Source organism: Leptonychotes weddellii, chromosome 4 (assembly GCF_054177405.1).
Source record: "Leptonychotes weddellii isolate Sample4059 chromosome 4, ASM5417740v2, whole genome shotgun sequence".
Taxonomy (NCBI): Eukaryota; Metazoa; Chordata; class Mammalia; order Carnivora; family Phocidae; genus Leptonychotes; species Leptonychotes weddellii.
The window spans coordinates 90660747-90679545 of record NC_138372.1 but is presented as its reverse complement, the minus strand read 5'-3'; the positions used below and the strand labels follow the sequence as shown (position 1 = coordinate 90679545).

At 36.3% G+C, this 18799-nt stretch overlaps 1 protein-coding gene across 1 annotated transcript in view; it reads left to right on the top strand.

The window, feature by feature from the left end:
* Positions 1–657: 657 nt before the first annotated feature.
* Positions 658–18799, top strand: part of LOC102741906 (mannosyl-oligosaccharide 1,2-alpha-mannosidase IB) — a 50942-nt gene continuing 32800 nt past the window's right edge. Inside the window, exons 1-2 of the mRNA XM_031038357.2 lie at positions 658–976; positions 7279–7375. Coding sequence (XP_030894217.2) covers positions 860–976; positions 7279–7375 — 214 coding nt within the window. The 5' untranslated portion in view covers positions 658–859. The remainder of the gene's footprint in view (positions 977–7278; positions 7376–18799) is intronic.

The window sequence follows — 18799 nt, the reverse complement described above, 5'->3', positions numbered from 1 at the left end:
AAGATTTTATTTATTTATTTGAGAGAGAGTGAGAGAGAGAAAGAGCACAAGAGTGGGGAGCAGGAGAGGGAGAAGCAGACTCCCTGCCGAGCAGGGAGCCCGATGCGGGACTCGATCCCGGGACTCCAGGATCATGACCTGAGCCGAAGGCAGTCGCTTAACCAACTGAGCCACCCAGGCGCCCCAAAATGTAGAAGTTTTAGAAGCATATCATGTACTATAAAATAAATGAAAAATTTCCCTAGCTCTTCTCTTTTCCACTTATCTCTTTCCTTGACCCTATATTTATATTTTTGTACCCTCCCCATACTTAATTCTATTTTTAATTTTCTTTCCCCCATCAAGTTTTCTCTCTGGTTGCTTTCTCTTTCCCTCTCCCTTTTCTTTCCCCCTCTTCTTTTTCATTTGTCTTCTGATAAGTTACTGATTGCTCTTTTATCTGTTCTCACTGGGTCCTGCAATTAAAACTTTCTTTCTCGGTTCCCTCTTCTTCCACCTTGTAAAGTGTTTGGTCTTCAGCATCCAGGGCTCATACCAAGTTATATTTATCCTATTTGGGCAGATAGATCTGAGTCTCTCTCACAGATCATCCTTACCTTTTAATGGCCAGAGTAGAAAACATCTATTAGGGTTTGGTGGAGGAAACTTTAAATTTTATGTTCAAAGATTGAGGTTCTTAAGGATCATTCTTACCAGTCTTTTTTTATTCTCCTCTTATAGGGAAGAAGAGGAACGTTTGAGAAATAAAATTCGAGCTGATCATGAGAAGGCCCTGGAAGAAGCAAAAGAAAAATTAAAAAAGTCAAGGGAGGAAATTCGAGCAGAAATTCAGACAGAGAAAAATAAGGTGGTCCAAGAGATGAAGACAAAAGAGAAGAAGCCACTGCCGCCAGTCCCTATACCAAATCTAATAGGAATAAATGGTGGAGACCCAGAAGATAATGACATAAGAAAGAAAAGGGAAAAAATTAAAGAGGTAATAAAACAGATTTATGATGTGGAGTGGCTATGGTATTTGACTGGATTTAAATATATATGCATTTGCATCATCTATGGTGTCACACTTTGTTCTTGTTTGTTTTGGGGTCATGGTCATAGTTCAGATTCCAAGGTGGCAATAAGGGCTCGAACTTTCTTTCTTAATATGGATTATAGTATCATTGGACACTTAAAATTTTGATATAATGTTGTTTGGATCATTATACCACTCTGTTGAGAGAGCTTTTGATAATCAGCATTTTATAAATAATGTAGAATACATCTGTAAATAATTTATCATTGAATAAGAAATTTCTGGTGTTTAGTTACAAGGGACTCTGCTAGATACTATGCAAATCTCCTCATAAACATGCCTCTGAAGAATTAGCATTATATCTGCCATCTTTTGAGGAATAGGTCATGAAACCTTTGACCCATACTGCAGATATCTTCCAGAGTCTCAAAGGATTGAAGAATGGGGAACAATTGACCTCCGAATTCTTTAAATTGTTTAGTCTCAGAAGTCTTTCAATTTGTTATTCTAGGAATTACTTGGAGATAAAGAGAATGCCGGAGTGTGTGTGTGTCGGGGCGGGGTGGAGGGGGTAGGCGGAATTTAGTGAATATTACAGTTAAGTTTTGTTAATTAGAACTGCTGATTCTTGGTAGAGTTTGCCGGTTGTACTGCCTGTGAAGAAAAAGATTTTGTCAGGTTGTAACAGTATCAGCAATGTTTCAAAAGGATTGTTTATCATAAAATAAGAGAGAAGTTTAGTTCAAATAGTTAAATATCTACTTGGATATATTCTAGTAATGAATATGAAAGATTTAGCAGGTACTTTAAGCTTGGCCTTATGAATTATTGTGAGACCTTGACCTTGATGGAATCAAAATAGAGCTGTACTCTGATGTTACCTCAGCTCTGGAGTCTCTTTTATGTGCTGGCTGCTAAAGGCACTTTCTTTGGACCGTATTGGGAAAACATTGATAGATTTTTTTTTTTTTGAGATGACTGACCTATTTTTTTAGATGTCATTAGAATTTATTGAAATACCTTCTTATGTACATAATAATTCAAGTAACTGTGTGTTTAGGGGACTCCCAAGACCACCCACAGCCTCAGTGATTTGCTAGAAGTATTCTCAGAACTTGGCAAAGCTGTTGTATTCATGGTTTTGGTTTATTACAGCAGTAGCATTCGGATTAAAATTAGTAATAGAAAAGACCCATATGATGGAGTCCAGGAGACACCAGATGCAAGTTTCTAGCTGTCCTCTTCCAGTGGAGTGGTATGGACAGTGCTTAACTCTCCCAGAAGTGATGAGTGGTAAGGAAGCATCACCAACCAGGGAAGTTAACCTGAGCCTTGGTGTCCAGGGTTTTTATTTGAGGTTCATTATGTAGGCGTGGCTGACCTTAGTTCTCCAACACCTCTAAAGATCAGGCTGATACCATGTGGCCCAAGGCCCCCACCATAAATCACACTATATGGGTAAACTGTCTGACGTGGCCCAAGGCTACACTTAAACGAAGATACTCCAAAAGGCAGGATAAGAAGATTTAGTGGTTATTTTCCAGGAGTCTGGCACAGGCCAAATCTTTTTTTGGGATGTATAGGATTTGGACAACCCAGACCTGGTGAGTTAACCCTTTAGAGCACACCATAATATCCAGTGTTCTTACAAGTCAACACGAAACATATTAAGGCCTCCTGTATAGGCTCCTATTAAACATTATGGTCACTGGCTTAGCACGCAGAGAAAGTTGAAACTTAAGCTCATAGGGGAAGAAGCTAACAAGAGGCAAGGTGATGTGAACTGAAGGATACCTGAAAGTTTGAAGAATTAGAGACATTGTTTACTTCTGAAGGCAGGGGTATAAAATGAAGTTGGAAAGGGATTATTTGAAAATTTTAAAAAGTGCTCTTAACTCCTAGATCCCCAGTTGTCCAGCTTAGGCATCCTAGCTGCTGTCTTCCCTTCCCCAAAAGAAGACTAAAGTGTACTTTTGGAGGAATAAATTGGAGGAGATCTGGATTTGGGGAAAACCAGTTATGGCTGAGGGAAAACACAAAAAAGGTGGTTAGGGTGGAGGGAATTAAGTGAAAAGTGTTCTGAATATTGAGACCACTTTCTCCTGCTCAGCTCTCAGAATTCTTGCAGCCAGGTTTTTATGTTCAGTAAGTGGAAGATGGGAGGACTTCTCTCCAGCGGGACTGGCCCAAGAGAAAAGACCTTCACTGTTCCTCAGTGAAAACCCCTGGGTTTCACCTGTACTCCCTAAGATGAGGCTCAACTCAAGTTTTGCTCATTCACTGGCAGCATTTAATTATCTTGTAAGTGCTTCCCTCTCATGTGAAGAACAAACCAAAGATCACCAGGTGTTTCAGGAAAGTTTCTCACAGCAAAACAGATGAAGAATTCAGGAACTCAGAGAATACAGAAACAATACAGGGAGGACAAAAAAATAACAAAAAAGAATTAACATCATTGGAGTGACAAAAAATGGAACTCATAAAATGAGAACAGTAAGCTATGAAAAAGAACATTTGCAGAATATGAAGGAGCTCTTAGAAATTAAAAAATATGATAGAATTTTAAAATTCAGTAGAAGAGTTGGAAGATAAAATTGAGCAAATCTCTCAGTAGAACAAAGAGATGAGCAAACAAAGTAAGATCATTCAGGAACATCTAACAAGTGATTAGATGAGGAAAATAAAGAAGTCAATTTAAGAAAATTGGCTAAACCTAAAGAATGTGAGTTTACAGATTGAAAAAAACCTACCAACAATGAGCAAAAAAAGGAAAAAAAAAAGACTCCTTCTGAAATTTTAGAAAAATAGGCATTCAAAAACGAGCCTAAAAATTTACAGAGGAAAAAAAAGTTTCCACTCAAAAGATGGGATTGTATATAATGGCACCTCAGATTCCTCAACCATAATATTGGAAACTGGAAGAGAGTGGAGCAATGGCTTAGAAAGAATTATATGTTCAGCCAAATTGTGAATCAAATCTGAGGTTAAATTTAGTCATTTTCTCAGATTGCTACTGGAAACTATGCTTCAGCACAAAAATAGGAAGAGAAGAGATTTTGGCAACAAGGGATCTGTCACTAGAGAGAGAAAGGAAGGGCATTCTCAGGACTCTGAATAAGGGACTCAGCAGGGTGACTGCTGTGCTTCAGGCAGAGAGAACAGAAGTTGAGGTTAGAGCAGGAGGGATAGCTTCAGGAAGTTTATATCAGGATAAAATGGAATTGATAGTTTATCTGATGTGTTTGATTATACTGAGACAAGTTTTTGAAGCTCAAGTATAATTTGGAAGTAAATTCAGAATTGTTACATTAAAAACCTAAGTAAACAAAAAGACCCAAGCCCTCAGACAAGTAATTAAAAGCAGGAAAAACAAAAGTTGCCTAAAGTAATATAATAATTATGAGAAAAACTTGTTGTTAATTACATTGGGAGGATGTGGGCCAGGGAAATATATGTGGGGAAGTGTTATGTGGAGGTAGTGGTATAAAAGAGCTAAATTAACTATAGGGGAATATAGTACATACCTAAACCTTTTTTTAAAAATCAAGAAATAGCACTATAAACTCCATTTCAAGATATAGCGATAAATAGAGGAACAGGTGAAGGGTGCCTGGGTGGCTTAGTCGGTTAAACAGCTGCCTTTAGCCCAGGTCATGTCATGATCCCAGGGTCCTGGGATCGAGTCCCATGTAGGGCTCTCTGCTCAGCCGGGAGCCTGCTTCTCCCTTTCTCTCTGCCTGCTGCTCCCCTTGCTTGTGCTCACTCTCTCTCTCTCTCTGCCAAATAAATAAAATCTTTAAAAAAAATTGAGCTTTTTGAGACATGATATGTATAAAATAAAATGTACCTATTTTAAGAGTACTGCTTATTGATGGGTTTTGACAGATGTACATACCTGCATAACAACTATTATCAAGATGTTTATAATCTCAAACGTTTTTCTTTTGCCCCACTCTGGTCAGTCCACCCGATTCCTTGGTCCCAGGCAACCACTGATCTACTTTTAGTCATTATAGATGAAGTTTGTCTTTTTCAGAGCTTTAGTCAAATGGAATCATAAAGTATGAAAGTGTGTGATATTTTGTTTCTGGGCTTTTGCTCAGCATAATTTTTTTGAGATTCATCTATGTGGATTGCACACAAAGGTAATTTTTTTCTTAATAGTATTCCATTGTATGGGTATACCGTAACTTGTTTTATTTATTCACCTGTTGAACACTTGTTCAACATTTGTTCCAGTTTTTGGCTATAATGAATAAAGTTGCTATGAACAGTTGTGTACAAGTATGTGTGTGGGCACATGATTTAGTTTTAATTTTGACATTTCAGTCTGTGATCTGTTGCCAGTTAATTTTTTGTTTATTGTCTGAAGTAAGGGCTGTGCTTCAGTTTTTGCCCATAGAGCTTTCTAGTTGTTTCAGCATCATTTGTTGAAAAGATTATCCTTTTCTTATTGAATTACCTTGGCATTTGATTCAAAATCAAATGACAAAATCAGTAGGTGTTGAGCCTCTTTCTGGACTCATACCTATTCCATAGCCCTTAATGCCAATAGGACACTGTATTGAATAACTTACAGTAAGCTATGACATCAGGTTAAATCCTCCAGCTTTGTTCTTTTTAAAAATTGTTCTGGCGTTTCTGGGTCCTTTGCCTTTCTAGAATTAGCTTCTTTATGAAAATAGAAGGTTGCTGGAGTTTGGGATTTTACTGAATCTGTAGATGAATTGGGAAGAATTATTAACAATATTCAGTGTTCCATGAACATGTTACATGTTTCCACTTACTTAGGTTTTCTTTAATTTCTCAGCAGTATTTTATATTTCTCGGTATATAATTCTTGTACATATTAATTTATTCTGAAATATTTCATGTTTTTGAAGCTAATATAAATGGAATTATTTTTTAATTTCCATTTCTATTGTTTATTACTAGCATATAGAAATATATTTGATTTTAGTTTTCTGAACTTGTTTCCCTGTTACTTTAATGAAATCATTTACTAATTCTTGTGGAGTTTTCTTTTTTAGATTGCTTAGGATTCTCCTTATACATAGTAATGTGAATAGAGGTACTTTTCCTTTTTGATTTTTATGCCTTTTATTTCTTTTTTTGTATCGTTACACTGGCTAGGACTTCCAGTACATTGTTGAAAATAGGTGGTGAGAATGGACATACTTGATCTCAACTTTAGGGGTTAAGCATTTAGTCTTTTGCCATTAAGTATGATGTTAGCTGTAGGTTTTTTGAAGATCCCCTTTTTTAAAAAGGTTTTAGATGTTTACTTGTAGTTTACGGAGGGTTTTTATCATGAATGGGTGTTGAATCTTGTCAGGTGCTTTGTCTACCTCTATAAAAATGGTTGTATGATGTTTTCCCCTTTATATTATTCTGAATTATATTGATTGGTGTTTGAATGTTAAATTAATCTTCTATGCCTACGTTAAACTGTCCTTGATCATTATGCAGTATCCTCTCTCTATTGCTAGTTTTTGTTAAGGAATTTTGAATCTGTGTTTTTGAGGTATATTGGTTTTCAGTTTCCTTGTAATGTCTTTTTGTCTGGTTTTGGTGTCTGAATAATGCAAACTGCAAAAAAACAAGTTGAGGAATATTTTAATGAATGGTGTACTGTTAATTGAATAGATTTTTGATATACCACAGTCCACTATTAAATAATTCAACTGTTACATAATTAAATACTCCGCTTTTGTGTAGCTTGGAGCTCCTTGGGTTGTAAGAAGTGCAGTTCAAACTAGTTGATATAAAAAATATTTATTAGCTTAGTGGCTCTAAAGTAGGGCGTCAAGCTTGGCTTGGCTAAGACCACATCTTAGATGTTGTTAATAATATGCACCTCTGTCCTTTCGTTGTTTAGTTTCTCCATGTTGGGGGAGTGTTAGCCCCCATCAGCGCCAAGATGATACATTACATAGACCTTGAAATTGCAAATCAAGAGAGTCCCTTCATCTATGCATAAAGGGACTTGATTGCTGCTACTTGAATCACACCTACCTAGTCACTTTGTTTAGGTCAGGGGTTGGCAAAATATAGCCTGCAGGCCAAGTTTTTTTTCTTCTGTTGTGTAGACTGAGGTTAAACATGGTTATGTGTGTTATCACACTGGTACAAATGTTAATAGAATAGTATCCTAATGTAGGAGATACAGGAGAATGGGTAAGGCTATAGTGATAGATGATCTAGATAGATGAAATAACAGTCTGTGAGTAATGTAAATTGATGGATTATAATTTTTCCTTTCTCAGATGATGAAACATGCCTGGGATAATTATAGGATATATGGATGGGGACATAATGAACTCAGACCTATTGCAAGGAAAGGGCACTCCACTAATATATTTGGTAAGTTTACTTCTTATTATACATCCACTACTATATCCGTTTTCTACCTCCATCTTTAAAACAGAATCTAACTTTTTAAGTACTTTATAAAACCTGAGTATTTCTATGTAACAATAATTTGAATTATAATAAGTGTATATATAACATGTACTTTGTTTCTTTTTTTTGCAAGTTTCAGTCAAGATTTAGTGATAGTTGCTTTGGAATATACAGATGATGTGGTAGATTTTCTAATACACACACACACACACACACACACACAGATGCTATAGTCATTTATCTGAGTATTTTGAAACTTTTTCTGCATTCTTTTTTCTTTAGTATCAGGGAAGTCCAGTACCTATTTGTAATTTTTCTTCAAACATAGTTCTGATACTGCTTATATTATAGAGGAGGAGGGGATGCAAAAGAAAGCAGTAGTGCTATGTATACATAAAAAAGTCACATGCCCAGGGTGATTTGGTTGGTAAGGTAAGTGGGTTATGTTGTACATTCACAGTTCCAAGGGAAGGATTAATGTGTGTTTGTGGATGGAGGTCTGGGGAAGAGCTGTGTTCACCTTAGTTTGCTCTAACTTTTTACCTCTCCTGAGTTCACTCCACTTGTTAAGGTCAGTTTAAAAAAAGTAAGTTAATTTACTTAGCTTTTACTTAACCGAAGGACAAATCTTGAGAATTATCAAGCTGTTCTTTATCGACCTCACCTCTTTCCCCCATTCTCAATTTTTCTTGATGTGATGAATATCTTTTAAGTAATGATAGGTGAAGGCAAGAAAATACTAATGGGGTAGGAAGGCACACATACTAGCTTTATGTAATGTAGTTATCTTTACTAATTATAATGTGCCACCACAGTAATCTTCATAACATTTTTCTTTGTGATATTTGGAAGAATTTTTCTAATACTTGATTTCTCTTATAATCTGTTCATTGCTTGGTTATTTTTTGTAAAAAATAAAGTGACTGAAAAGATCATTTCTCCCAGGTTTGAGAGATGTTGGGATGGAGGAATAATTTCCTTTAGGTAATCAAAGACACTAGAGATCTTTTAATACAATATTTAAGTTAGTGTCTATCACTTAATGAAATAAAGCATGTTTCCTTAGTAGAGGTTACAGATAGAAAAGTTCCCATTGCTTTGTGGATGCCCCATTATGAGACATTAGTGCAGGAAAATTTATATTTAATGGTTAATTAAAATTAGATCCTCTTTTCAAGTAAATATTTCTTTATATTAAACTCAGTGGTAAACTTGTGAGTCTTTTTAAAGGATTGGAGTATAAATGTGTACTGAAAATAAGAGTTGGATGTTAATTTTCTACTAGCTTTTTTAAACCTTATTTCTCAGAACATCTACTATATTAACATTTATCAAAGAGGTATGGGTCCTAGGGAAGGTAGTAGGTAAATAACATACATTATTTCATTTAATCATTGCAGTGACTGTCTAAGGAAGAGTTGTTTGCTGAATTTAAATTCAGAATATAAATGAGTTTTTAGGTAACTATTTTAGCGAGCAAAAGGGGTATTTCTTTCTTAACTGAATGTTTTGTTAGAATCCTAATGGAGAAGTTTTGACTTAATTTTTTTTCTATTTAAAAACAATAGCTTTGGGGCGCCTGGGTGGCTCAGATGGTTAAACATCTGCCTTCGGCTCAGGTCATGATTCCAGGGTCCTGGGATCGAGCCCCACATCAGGCTCCTGGCTCAGCAGGGAGCCTGCTTCTCCTTCTCCCTCTGCCTCTCTCCCTGCTCATGCTCTCTCTCTCTGTCTCTGTGTCTCAAATGAATAAATAAAAAAAAATCTTTAAAAAAAAATAGCTTTTTTTTTTTAATGAAAGGTGGTTCTAATTTGTGGTAATTTTGTCAGACTTCTTCAGATGTAAACTTTGTAGATCACTCTTTGGTTAGGTTGGTAAATGAGGACTGGGGCATGGCAGGTTCAAATTATTGTCAGGTGAGTTCTTGCCAGCTGGTTATTAGAGCATTTAAGTTGATTTCGTGGGTAAACTGAGAGTTATCTGTGAGATCCTAAAGGTTAAAGGAAGTTAGAGTTGGAAAGGGAGACTTTACAAAATAAGCCCTTTTATTCTGAGTTAACAAGGTACAGAGGCAAGGTTTTGCCAGTGGTCCTCCATTTCAGAGGGATCATCATGTAAATGAAAGCAATTAAGTACATATCAACAAAAAGTTTTACCTTCTTTGCAACCAATCTGGCAAGAGATCAGTAACGTTAGGGATTCTGTAACTTGGTTTATGAATAAGACTATTTTCCTTTAGAACAATAGTCTTATGCACATTAATAGAAACTTCAATAGTATTTGTATAGTTCATATTGCTGTGGACTGAATTGTGTCCCCCATAAATTTATATGTTGAAGCTCTAACCCCTAAGTCATTATATATGTAGATAGAGTAGGAGTTAATAAATGAGGTCATAAGTGTGGGGCCCTAATCTGATAGGGCTGGAGCCCTTAAGAGAAGAGGAAGAGACACTAGAGCTTGCTCTGCCCATGCACATGCACCAAGAAAAGGTCCTATGAGGACATAGTAGGAAGATGGATGTCTACAAGCCTTCACCAAAATCTAGAACCTTGATTTGGACTTTTACAGCCTCCAGAACTATGAGAAAATAAATTTCTGTTGTTTAAGCCTCCTAGTCTATATATTTCATTATAGCAGCCCAAGCAAAGTAATAAATGTACCATATACTGAGGGCTGGTTTTAGAGATGTATGTGAATGAATTTATTTTGCATTTAAAACAACCCTAAGAGGCAGGTGCTGTGGTTACTGTTTCCATTTTACAGATGAGGAAATTGAAGCACAGTTAGGGTTAACTGTCTTGCCCAAAGTCACCCAGTTAGTGAATGATGGAGCCAAGATTTGAATCCCAGCTGTCTAGTGTCAAGGTCCCTTTTTCTAACCACCATTCCACACTGTTTCAGTAGACTCTTAAGGACAGAAAAACATTAATAGCAGAACACAGGAAAAAATCCATTGTGAGAAGAAAATTCTAGTGAAATGGTAGAAAAAGTGCAAATGCAATCTGTAGAATTTTCAGTAATCAAAATTAGGTGCTTGTATCTTTTATTAAAATTTTTGAGTGGTTATAATTTTTTCCCTCCAAATAAGCTAACTAGGGATGGATCCTTTATTGTTTGTTTTATATTTTTAGATATTAGTTTATTAAAGGATTAATAAACAAAGCTCAAGACTTTGTTTCCCACTTACTCTGTTCTTTTTTGCATCTCATATTCTTGCTAGTGAGTATGATTTGGAAGCTTAAAAAAAAAAAAGGTCTTTTTTTTTTTTTTTTTTTTTTTTTACTTTTTCGTTGTTTAAACAGAAGAAGTCTAACCAATGGCTGATAGTTCTGAGTGTCTCATTTGACATCCCAAATTCAGTTTGCCTTTACAGAATCAGAATCTTAGAGTTGAAAGGAACTTTAAGTTTAAAAGTCTGGCCTCTATTAAGAACATATAGGCTGGTATTGAACATACAGGAACATACAGGTGAGTATTGAAACTTGTAGTATTTGAGATTATATGGAAAACAACTTAAAATGTGTCCTTTTCCATTTTATTAGCTTTAATTATGAAAAAGATCCTTTAAATGGTAACTGAAATCAGTGTTCCTCTGACTTCTAATAGTTAGCCCTTGGCATTATATGATTCTTTATGTGCAGATAACAGAAAACTTATTTCAAAATGGCTTAAACTGAAAGAAATTTAATCAGTTTAGTGAAGTCCTATCATAGATTGGAGTCCAGCTAAGCTTTTTCTCTATGTCTTTCCTCTGTTTTCCTCTGTGTGTTGGTATCTTCAGACTGACTCCTTAGCAGGATGGCTGCCTCAGCTCGAAGCTTTATATGTTCATATTACCACATCTGTAGAAAAGAGAACACTGTAGAGAAGGGAGTACTTTGGTTTCTTAGAAACTTCATTGAAAGACTCATTGTTTCTTGTTTCTAATTGGCTTTTGTGCCCATCCTCGAACCAAATGCTGTTCCCAGGTGGGTGGCATATATTCCTTTGGTTTTACCTAGTTAAGGCAGACTCCTGGAGCTAGTGAGTGCAAAGAAGGAAATGTTGCTGGACGTAAATTAGCACTGGTATTAATTATTCCAACAGTGATTCATGGAATGAATTCTTTTTACTTAGACATTCTGGAGAATAAAAAGTTTTATTATGGATAGGTCTCTTTGTATTTAAAAGAAGGAATTTTGATTTGGAAAAGAGTGTTACTAACTTTGCAGTGGTTTTTGAAGTATGCTTTTATTTTCAGTACGTGTCTATGTATGTATCTATATGTGTTTGTGTAAATTCTTTTTGCTATTTCCAACTTAACTGGGTTTTGACTTCTAATATTTTGTCAAGGATTTTTGCTTTTATATTTTGCATTATATTTGTCTTGTTTTGATACCAGGGTAATGCTGGCCTCATAAAATGAATTTGGAAGTGTTCTCTGCTCTTCATATTTCTGGAAGAGATAGTTTAACATTGATTTTATTTTCTTCTTTAGTGTTGGTAAAATTCACCAGTGAAGCCATTGGCATCTGGAGATTTTTTTTCTGGGAGGTTTTTAATCTGTAAATTCCGTTTCTCTAGCAGTAAGAACCAATCAGTTTATCTACAATTGACTCTTGAACAATACGGTTGTGAACTGCATGGGTCCACTTATATGTGAGTTTTTTTTGATAAATACAGTATAGTAGTATATATTCTCTTATGACTTTTTTCAAATTTTTATTTAAATTCTGGTTAGCTAACATACAGTGCAATATTGGTTTCATGAGTAGAATTCAGTGATTCATCACTTACATACAACACCCAGTGCTCATCACAAGTGCCCTCCTTAATACCCATCACCCATCTCTAGCCCATTCCCCCACCCACCTCCCTCATCAACTCTTAGATTGTTCTCTATCATTAAGAGTCTTTTATTTTTTTTTAAAAGATTTTATTTATTTATTTGAGACAGAGATAGCAAGAGATAGAGCATGAACAGGGGAGAGAGGGAGAAGCAGGCTCCCCACTGAGCCAGGAGCCCTATGCTGGGCTTGATCCCAGTACCCTAGGATCATGACCTGAGCTGAAGGCAGATGCCTAACTGACTGAACCACCCAGGCACCCCTATCATTAAGAGTCTTTTACAGTTTTTTTCCCTCTCTCTTTTTTCTTTTTTTCTCCTTCCCATATATTCATCTGTTTTGTTTCTTAAATTCCACATGAGTGAAATCATATGGTATTTGTCTTACTGTGACTGACTTATTTTGCTTAGCATAATACACTCTAGCTCCATCCACCTTATTGCAAATGGCAGGATTTCATTCTTTTTGATGGCTGAGTAATATTCTATGGTGTGTGCGTGCGTGTGTGTGTGTGTGTGTGTGTGTACATAGTATACATATATATGTATATATAACTTATTTATCCATTCAACCGTTGATGGACATTTGGGCTCTCTCCTATAGTTGGGCTATAAACAATTGGGGTGCATGTAGCCTCTTATGATTTATTAATAACATTTTTTCTAGCATACTTTATTGTAAGAATATAGTTTATAATACATATACAAAATGTGTGTTAATCAACTCTTTGTTATCAGTAAGGCTGCTAGTAAGCAGTAGGCAATTTGTGGTTAAATTTTGGGGGATTCAAAAATTACACATGGGTTTTTGACTGCATTGGGAGCCAGCACCCTTAACCCAGGGTTCTTTAGTTTAGGGTTCTAAGTTTTGGTAGTTTGTGTTTTTTGAGGAATTGGTTCATTTCATCTTAGCTATTGCTTTTATGTGTGTAGAGTGTTTGGAGGATTGCCTTGTTATCTTTTGATTGTTTGTGGCAGCTGTAGTGATAATCCCTTTTAATTCCTAATATTAGTAATTCATGTTTTTTCTTTTTCGTTGTCAGTCCTGCTAGAAGCTTGATTTCATTGATCTTTTAAAATAATTTATCGTGGTTCACTTTATTTTTTTTTTATTCAAGTAATAACCAACATAGAGTGTTATACTAGTTTTAAGTGTACAATATAATGATACAGAAATTCTCTACATTATTGAGTGCTCATCGTTATAAGGGTACTCTTAATCCTCTTCACCTATTTCACCCACACCCCACCAAACTCCCCTCTGTAACCATCAGTTATTCTCTATAGTTAAGAGTTTGTTTCTTGGTTTACCTCTTTTTTTCTTCCCCCCATGTTCGTTTGTTCTGTTTCTTAATTTCCACATAGGAGTGAAATCATACGGTATTTGTCTTTCTCTGGCTTACTTATTTCACTTAGCATTATATCGTCTAGATCCATCCATGTTGTTGCAGATGGCAAGATTTTATTCTTTTTTTATGGCTGAGTGATAGTCTATTGTATATGTATACCACATCTTTTTTTATCCACTTATCTGTCAGTGGATACTTGGGTTGCTTCCCTGTCTTGGCTATTATCAACAATGCTGCAGTAAACATAGGGGTGCATTTATCTTTTAAATTTGTTTTCATTTTCTTTAGGTAAATAGCCAGTAGTGGAATTACTGGATCATATAGTAATTCTGTTTTTAATTTTTTGAGGAACCTTCATACTGTTTTCTACAGTTGTCTGCACCAGCTTGTATTCCCACTAATGGTACTTGAGGGTTCCTTTTTCTCCACATCCTTGCCAGCTCTTGTTATTTATTGTGTCTTTGGTTTTAACATTCTGATAGGTGTGAGGTGATAATCTCATAGTGGTTTGTTTTGCATTTCCCTGATGATAAGTGATGTTAAGCATCCTTTCATGTGTCTGCTGCCCATCTATATATCTTCTTTGGAAAAATGTCTGTTCATTGATCTTTTTTATATTTTCTTTGTGTTTTCAATTTCTTTGATTTTTGCTCTTTATTACTTTCTTTCTTCCACAGATTTGGGTAGATTTAGCTCTTTTCTCATTTCTTTAAGTGGAAGTCTAGAGTATGGATTTGAGATCCTCTTTTTATCCACTTATCTGTCAGTGGATACTTGGGTTGCTTTTTAATGCTATAATTTAACTCTGAGGTGCTGCTTTAGTTATATCCCAAAGATTTTGATATGCTGTGTTTTAATTTTCATTAAATTCAGTATGTTTTAAAATTTCCCTTGAGGAACCTTCCTGCACTGTTGGTGGGAATGCAAACTGGTGCAACCACTAGGAAAGCAGTATGGAGGGTCTTCAAAAAGTTAAAAATAGACCTATCCTATGACCCAGCAATTACACTGCTAGGTATTATCTGAAGGATACAGAAATACTAATTTAAAGGGATACATGCACCCTGATGTTTATAGCAGCATTATTTACAATAGCCAAATTATGGAAAGAGACTAAATTTCCATCAGTTGATGAATGGATAAAGAAGATGTGGTATAGATAGTCCAAGATGGAGGGGGAACAGGAGACCTTAGTTTCATCTGGTCCCAGGTTGAACTAAATAGCTGTCAAATCATTCTGAACACCTGTGAACTCAACCAGAGATCTAAGAAAAGAATTGCTGCAATTCTACAAATAGAAAAGTGATACTTCTGCAAGGTAGGAGGTGCAGACAAGTGAATCCGAGGTGATACATGGGCAGATAAGCCTTGGGGGGAGGGAGCCTCTGTAAGCCAGCTACTGGAAAGCGATATAATAGTGGAGTGCAAAATCAGAACTTGTAGAAGTTTGCTCCAGTGAGGGACATCCCTGCCTGAAAGGCTCTTAGGTAGCAAAGCAGGGCAGAATCCTAGGTGGGACAGTGTGGTCTCAGGATTCCTGGGGTTACAGAAAGACCAGGGGTGCCTGAGTGTGGCAGAGCTCCCAGGTGTCCGAGTGGGGAAGCTGGCTGCAATCAAGTGAGCCCAGGAGTGGGCTTTCAGCTTGGTGTTGCCATAAACCACAAACCCCTGAACGGTTGGGTGACTGCTCTCAGAGCAGGGGCCCAGCAAGTGGCAGAACCATGGCGAGATCCCCTTCCATCCCCTGGGAGGAGCGGCACAGGTGCACACTGCAGTAGTCTGCAGGATGTGAATGGAGCTTGTGTGCCTGAGATAGAAACTTTTCTCGGTCATAGGCTGGGTCATAGGCTAGGTCATAGGCTGGGTGAGCACGGGGTGCAGCTGGAGACCAGGGAGAGAGGAGTGATTGCTTTTCCCTGAGGGCAGCTGAAGAGTGGGGCCCTGAGCTTTCAGCTCTGGGGCTGGAGATTGGGTGGCCTCCATTTTCATTCTCGTCCTCTACAGCAATGCGGGAAAACATTCAGGGAACAAAAGCGACATAGAACAATCCTGAGCAGCTTCCTTAGCCGGGCCCCCTGGCAAGGGTGGTGCAGTTCCATCTGGGGCAAAGACACCTGAGGATCAATGCAATAGGCCCCTCCCCCAGAAGATCAGAAAGAACATCCAGCCAAGACCAAATGTACCAGTCACACAGAACTGTAAAACTCCAGTGCTGGGGGAAAATAGTTTTTTCCCCCACGATTCTTTAGCTTTCAATTTTAATTTTTTTCTCTTCCCTTTTTCAAACAATTTTTTATTTTATTAACTCTTTTTTAAATCTTTTTAAATTTTCATCTTTAAATTTACATTCTGTCCTTTCATTGTATTTAATTTTATTTTTGTATATATATATGTTTTCCTTCTTTACAATTTTAGGATGCAGTTTCTTCTAACAAACAGACCAAAATACACCCAGAATCTAGTGTATTGCTCTGTTCTTGTCACCTGTCTGATCATATTTTCTTTCTTTTTCTTCCTTTTCTTTTTTTAGTCTTTTTTAATTTTCGTCTTTACAATTACATTCTATCCTTTCAATGTATTTAATTTTATTTTTGTATATATATTTTGTATATATATATATATATTTTGTATATATATACATCTTTACAGTTTTGGGATGTGGTTTCTTCTGACAAACAGACCAGAATACACTCAAGATATAGTGTACTGCTCTGTTCTGTTTATAGTCCTTCTTTTATTTGGCTTTTAATTTTCATTTTTACAGTTACATTCTGTCCTTTAATTGTATTTAATTGTATTCCTGTACATACATATTTTTCTTCCTTTACAATTTTGGGATCTAGTTTTCTAACAGACCAAGATACATAGAGGATCCAGTGTATTGCTCTGTTTTATTCACATGTCTGATTATATTCACTCTTTTTAAAAATTTTATTTATTTTTTTTCCATTTTGGGTCTCTTCTGATTTGGTTAGTGTATATTTCTCTGGGGTTGTTGTTGCCCTTTTAGTATTTTATTCTCTTGTTCATCTATTCCTCTTTGGACAGAATGACAAGGTGGAAAAACTTACCTCAAAAAAGAGAATAAGAGGCAGTACTGACTGCCAGGGACCTAATCAGTATGGATGTAAGTAAGATGTCAGAACTAGAGTCCAGAATAACGATTATAAAGATACTAGCTGGGCTTGAAAAAAGCATAGAAGACACTAGAGAATCCTTCTCTGGAGAAATAAAAGAACTAAAATCTAACCAAATCAAAATCAAAAAGGCTATTAATGAGATGCAATAAAAAATGGAGTCTCTAACTGCTAGGATAAATGAGGCAGAGGGGAGAATTAGAGCTATAGAAGACAAAATGATGGAGAATGAAGACCGAGAAGAGAGATAAACAACTACTGGACCACAAGGGGAGAATCGAGACATAAGTGATACCATAAAGCGAAACAATATTAGAATAAATGGGATCCCAGAAGAACAGAAAAGAGGGAGAGAGAGAGAAAGATAGAGAGGGTGGCAGAAAGTATATCGGAGCAAGTTAGAGCAGAGAACTTCACTCATCTGGGGAAGGAAACAGGCATTCAAGTCCAGGAGGCACAGAGAACCCCCTTCAAAATCAATAAAAATCGGTCAACACCTTGACATATAATAATGAAACTTGTAAATCTCAGAGACAAAGAAAACCCTGAAAGCATCTTGGTGGGAAAAGAGGTCCATAACCTACAAGGGTAGACATATTAGACTGGCAGCAGACCTATCCACAGAAACCTGGTAGGCCAGAAAGCACTGGCATGATATATTCAGGGTGCTAAATGAGAAAAATATGCAGCCAAGAATACTTTATCCAGCTAGGATGTCATTCAGAATAGAACGAGTGATAAAAAGCTTCCAGGACAAATAGAAACTAAAAGAATTTGTTATCACTAAACCAACCCTGAAAGAAATATTAAAGGGGATCCTTTAAACCAAGAGAGAGCCCAAAAGTAAAATAGACCATAAAGGAACAGAGATAATCTACAGAAACAGTGACTTTACAGGTAATACAGTGGCACTAAATTCATATTTTTCAGTAGTTACTCTGAATGTAAATTGGCTAAATGTCCCAATCAAAAGACACAGGGTATCAGATTGAATAAAAAAGGAAGACCCATCTATATGCTATCTGCAAGAGACTCATTTTAGACCCAAAGACACCTCCAGATTGAAAGCAGGGGGTGGAAAACCATTTATCATGCTAATGAACATTAAAAGAAAGCTGGGGTAGCAATCCTTGTATCAGACAAATTAGATTTTAAGCCAAAGACTCTAATAAAAGATGAGGAAGGACACTAAATCATAATTAAAGGGTCTGTCCAACAAGAAGATCTAACAATTTTAAATATTTATTCCCCTAACATAGGAGCAGCCAATTATATAAGCCAATTAATAACAAAATTAAACTCATTGATAATAACAAAATAATAGTGGGGGACTTTAACATCCCCCTCCCTGCAATGGACAGATCATCTAAGCAGAAGATCAAGGGAACAAGGGCTTTGAATGACACACTGGATCAGATGGACTTAACAGATACATTCAGAGCATTCTGTCCTAAAGCAACAGAATACACATTCTTCTCAAGTGCTCATGCAACATTCTCCAGAATAGATCACATCCTGGGTCAACAAATTAGGTCTCAACTGGTACCAAAAGATTGGGATCATTCCCTGCATATTTTCAGATCACAATGCTTTGTAACTGGAACTCAAGCACAAATGGAAATTTGGAAAGGACTCAAATCTGTGGAGGCTAAAGAGCATCCTACTAAAGAATGAATGGGTCAACCAGGAAATTAAAGAAGAATTAAAAAATTCATGGAAACAAACGAAAATGAAAACACAACTGTTCAAAACCTTTGGGATGCAGCAAAGGCGGTCCTAAGAGGGAAGTATATAGCACTACAAGCCTTTCTCATGAAACAAGAAAGGTCTCAAATACACAAGCTAACCTTACACCTAAAGGAGCTGGAGAAAGAACAGCAAATAAAGCCTAAACCGAGCAGAAGAGAATTAATAAGATTAGAACAGAAATCAATGAAATAGAAACCAAAAGAACAGTAGAACAGATCAACAGATCAATAAAACTAGGAGCTGATTCTTTAAAAGAATTAATAAGATTGATAAACCCCTGGCCAGACTTATCAAAAAAAAGAGAAATGACCCAAATAAATA